This window comes from Lipotes vexillifer, unplaced genomic scaffold (assembly GCF_000442215.2).
Source record: "Lipotes vexillifer unplaced genomic scaffold, Lipotes_vexillifer_v1.1 scaffold2235, whole genome shotgun sequence".
NCBI lineage: Eukaryota > Metazoa > Chordata > Mammalia > Artiodactyla > Lipotidae > Lipotes > Lipotes vexillifer.
The window spans coordinates 1-5,036 of record NW_006797409.1 but is presented as its reverse complement, the minus strand read 5'-3'; the positions used below and the strand labels follow the sequence as shown (position 1 = coordinate 5,036).

The following is a 5,036-nucleotide window of genomic DNA, read 5'->3' as shown; positions in this document are numbered from 1 at the left end:
TCGTGCCCCGGTCCGGGAAGATCCCACATGCCGTGGAGTGGCTGGGCCCATGAGCCATGGCCGCTGAGCCTATGCGTCCGGAGCCTGTGCTCTGCAACGGGAGAGGCCACAACAGTGAGAGGCCCACGTACCGAAAAAAAAAAAAAAGAACATGGGGAAAAGCTGTGTAGGCGGGTGGAAGGGGGTGGAAGGGGGTGGTAGGCTAATAGGTCTTTCTGGCCCCTCAGTTTGAGTATTCAGGCATTTCAGGCACATTGTCCTAAGGCTTTTGCAGTTTACGCACCAGTGCTGTTTCTCAGAATAAATACATTAGTTATTTCATTTATGAAGCTCATTTTCTGCATGAGGATACACAATAGTACTACATCCTATGAGGACTATTTTGATTTCCCTCTTATGTCAGATATTCTTTTTCTTTATCAGTGGCAGTAAGGCAATGGTGACTCTGTATGATAAGACACTGAGGCAATTCACAATAGAATGAGGTATAACTAGCAAACGTGCATAAGGAAACGTGTTCAACCTTACAAATGTTCAGGTACACAAAGAGATGCACACTAACCAATAAAATACCTATTAAAAGTGCAAAAATATTGAAAATGATGATCTCCCCCAATGCTGAATGGGGCTCACTGTCAGCAATTGTGTAAATATGCACAACTCGTCTGGAAAGGAATTTGGCAATGTTTCAAAAGTCATAAGAAACCTACACAATTTACCTCAGGAATTATATTCCTTTGAACATAATTCAAAAGAATGAAAAAGCTCTATGCTTAAGGATGCTCACTGCACTATTGGTGAAAAATCTGAAATGCTTACCAGTATAGGGAGTGGAGGTCATTATATAAATTATGGTATAGGAACTCAATGGAGTAATATACAGACCTTAGGACTCCAGGCGATGTGGTTATTACAACAAGCAAAATAACAAATTGAATGTACTTTATGGTTGCAGTTAAGTTCATAAAGGGACCAAGACCAGGAGGAAAGATGGAAAAGTGAAAATAGTTAACTTGTTAAGATGGTGGACTAGTGGGTGATTTCTCTTTTGTGTTTTATTATTGCATTGTCTGTGCATTTTAAGGACCTTTAAAGTGCTTCCAAAATGACTGCTTAAACAAAAAAACTTCACGCTGCTCATCATGGCTGGCTTACATTTTCCATGCTTCTTCCACAGTGCGTCTCCTCTCAATTATCTCCCTCCGCAGCTTTACCATCTCCCTTTGAATCTCCTCCTCCTCTTTCTTGGCCTCTAGAGCCTTCCTTTTTTTCTCTTCTTTCACCAGATACTGAGCCTCTAAGAAGGCTGATTTTTTCAGGGTCTTTTCAATTCTCTGGCGCTCCAGTTCTTTCTCACGTCTTAAGCGATTTTCTTTTACCTTTAAGAGAATACAACAAGGGTGAAATGCAGCCTTTCAAGTAGAAAGGGATATGCAAAACCTTAGAATATATTTTGAAGTTCAGAATACAACTACTTTGAAACATTTTGGCCCAAAACCCCACTGTTTATCAGAAAAATAGGGGAAATTCATTTGTTTACTGGGTAATGGGCTATACAAAATTTTAAATGAAGTCAGGTGAGATGACTCCAAACAATTTGGGAATGATCGGCACTACAGAAAAGCTGAAAATCCAATGGGTTGGATGCCAAATTCTGGATTCTTATTTAGTAATGATTTTCAATCCATAAGATTTTCCAAGGTGTACATTACTGTTATTTATTTAAGCTCTGTCTGTATGTTAATTATAATTTAAGAAAGAATATTTTGGAGAGGCTACTTTGTGAAGGCTAGAACAGTGATTTACTGCCTTAAAGGAGCATCATGACCTTTTATTCAATTCTATCTTTATTTGAATTTATCACTGATTCTGGATCATATTTGGAAATCAAAACCACAAACTTCACAGATGTTTCTGAATAAGCACAATCATTTTTTTCAAACTCAATTCTTTAGACTAGCTATGAATTAAGGAGTGGTTCTTTCCTTCCTGCTTCATTTAACTTTACCCTTATCTTACTCTTCAGTTATGATAAGACTTCTAGATAATGGCTAACTCTTACCGAACCTTTTCTCTTCCCTTTTATCATAAATCCAAACCAGGATCATGCATCTACTCCAGTTTCTCTCACATCCTTAGTGCTGCTTTGGCATACATTATGGTTTAAAGTAATCAGAAATTCAGTGTTATAAAAAGATAGCATACACACATATAGACATTAATACTACTCTGGTCTTGGTTCTGGACATGTGGAAAAGACTTGGTCTTTCGGACTTCCTTAAGTTCCTCTACAAAGTGTTGAGATGAATCTTTTTCCTATAACCTACTATTCACTTTGGAGAAAAGAAAGTTCCCATACGTCTTTCTAATTCAAAACAGCTGAACTAGATTTAATTCAGCTCTGTCCTCCCTTTCAAATTATAATCACAAAATAAGTGAATTTTCCCACTGTCTAGAAAAGAATTATCATTATAACATTCACCAGAATATTCATGATATTAATATCTTGATCTCACAATACAAAAACCAAATTCAAGCAAAACCCAATCTACATATTTATAATAGGAAGTATCATATCCAAACTAATAAAGTTTAGCTCACCACTCTCATGGTCAAAATCAGTTATTCCTCTTTTTGGTTTTCTTAAACAAATTGTTTCCTATCCTCAGCTTATGAGCATTATTTTTCTTCTGAAGTTCTTATATTTTATTTTTATTCTTTCTAACCAAACCACAGATGGCACCCTTTTTCACAATAAAGCCTAAGTCTTTATTTAAGCTTATTAAATGTGTTACACAAAAATTGCTTCCTGTTATCCATTTTAATTTTGCTTTTCCCTCCCACCTGCTTATGTCTCATCTCCATGGTAAGATGAGGATCCTTCTGCCACTTCTTGTCTTGGTTTTCATTCATTCCAAGATCTTCCAATATCCCAGAATCTACCACGTCTTTATGGAGCAGATGGTCTATGAATTTTTGAAAGGTGGTACTTTCGTCTTCTTCCTCCAAATAACCACATAAATCTGGGGGAAACATAACAACAACAAAGAAGGAAAAAATTTTTAATTTTTTTAAAATTTAATTTTAGTACAATTTCCATATTTATGTAAATAATCCTGGTACAATAAAAATACAAAGCTGTGTGTTCGATAAATAGTAACTGATAATGCCAAATGGATGAATACAGCCCTCAGCAATTACCTTCAACTAAGAGGAAAAATCCTCCACTCATGAGGAATTGCCCTCACCCAAGTCACTAACTCCCTCACTGCCAAATTTAAAAGCTATTACTTTTTCATTTATGTTACAAGGATCTAAACATCCTTGAGGACTCCACTGCTCTTTTTAAAAAAGGCTTTACTGTGGTATAATTGACATATAATAAACTTGTAAATATTTAAAGTCTGCAATAAGCTTTGACATATATAGATACCAGTAAACATCATTACAATCAAGATAATGAATGTGTCTGTCAGCTGCAAAAGGGTCCTCATGCAGATTTGCAATCTCTTCCTCTCACTCCTCTCCATGCTCTCTGCCCTATCCCAGGCAACCCAGACCTGCTTTCTGCTAATAGATTAGTTTAAATTTTCCAGAATTTGGTATCAATTAAATCATATACTATGTACTCTTTCTGGTTGTCCTTCTTTTACTCAGCATAATTATTTTGAGATTCATTCATGTTGTTGTATCAATAGTTTATCCCTTTTTATTGCTGAGTAGTATTCCACTGTATGGGCATACCACAATTTGTTCATTCATTCATCTGGGGATAAACATTTGGGTTGCTTCCAGATTTTGGCTATTACAAATAAAGTTGTTAGGAACATTTGTGTACAAGTCTTTGTATGAACATTTGCTTTCTTTTCTCTTGGGAAAATGCCTAGGACTGGAATGGTTGGATCACATAAGTACGTGTTTAACTTTTTAAGAAACTGTCAAGCTGTTTTCCAAAGTGGTTATACAATTTCACATTCTCACCAGCAGTGTAGGAGGGTTCCAGTTCCTCCATATTCTTACCAAAACTTGGTATGATCAGTCTTTCAATTTAAGCCATTATAATAGGTGCATAGTGGTTACTCATGGTAGTTTTAATTTGCTTTTTCCTAATGACTAGCAATATTGAATATCGTTCTTGATGATGTTCTATTTAGTTCCATACATTATTGAAAATGGGGTACTGAAGTCTCCAACTGTTATTGCTGAATTATCTATTTCTCCCTTCAATTTTGTCAGTTTATGCTTCACATATTTTGGGGCTCTTTTGTTAGGTGCATATATGTTTACACTTGTTATGTTTTCTTGATGGATTGACCCTTTTATTATTATAGAATGCCCTTCTTTGTCTTGAGTAACAATTTTTTATCTTAGAGCCTATTTTTTCTGAGATTAGTAAGCTGCTCTCTCTCTTTTGGTTACTGTTTGCATAGTACATCTTTTCCCATCCTTTTATTTTCAAGCTGTTTGTGACTTTGACTCTAGACTGTGTCTCCTGGGACAACATATAGTTAGGTCATATTTTTAAGTTCATTCTGCCAGTCTCCATCTTTTGATTGGAATGTTTAATCCATTTACATGTAATGTAATTCTTGATAAGGCAGGATTTACGCTTGTCATTTTGGTATTTGTTTTCTACATGTCTCATGTAAATGCCCCTTTCAGGATGAAAAATTTACCTTTTATTACTAGTTTGCTGAGAGTTTTAATCAGGAATTAATTTTGTCAAGTATTTTTCCTGTACCTATTGAGATAATCATATGTTAGTTAATAATTTTTTTAAATAAATGTATGTATGTATGTATTTATTTATTTTTGGCTGTGTTGGGTCTTCATTGCTACACGCAGGCTTTCTCTAGTTGCGGTGAGCAGGGGCTACTCTTTGTTGTGGTGGCTTCTCTTGTTGCAGAGCATGGGCTCTAGGCATGTGGTCCTCAGTAGCTGTGGCATGCAGGCTCAGTAGTTGCGGCGCACGAGCTTAGTTGCTCCACGGCATGTGGGATCTTCCTGGACTAGGGCTCGAACCCATGTCCCCTGCA

At 36.3% G+C, this 5,036-nt stretch overlaps 1 protein-coding gene across 1 annotated transcript in view; it reads right to left on the bottom strand.

Moving 5' to 3' along the window:
* Positions 1-3,023, bottom strand: part of CCDC191 (coiled-coil domain containing 191) — a gene marked incomplete at its 5' end in the record, with an annotated part of 80,414 nt that extends 77,391 nt beyond the window's left edge. Inside the window, 2 exons of the mRNA XM_007469531.1 lie at positions 1,156-1,379; positions 2,845-3,023. Coding sequence (XP_007469593.1) covers positions 1,156-1,379; positions 2,845-3,023 — 403 coding nt within the window. The remainder of the gene's footprint in view (positions 1-1,155; positions 1,380-2,844) is intronic.
* Positions 3,024-5,036: the final 2,013 nt, after the last annotated feature.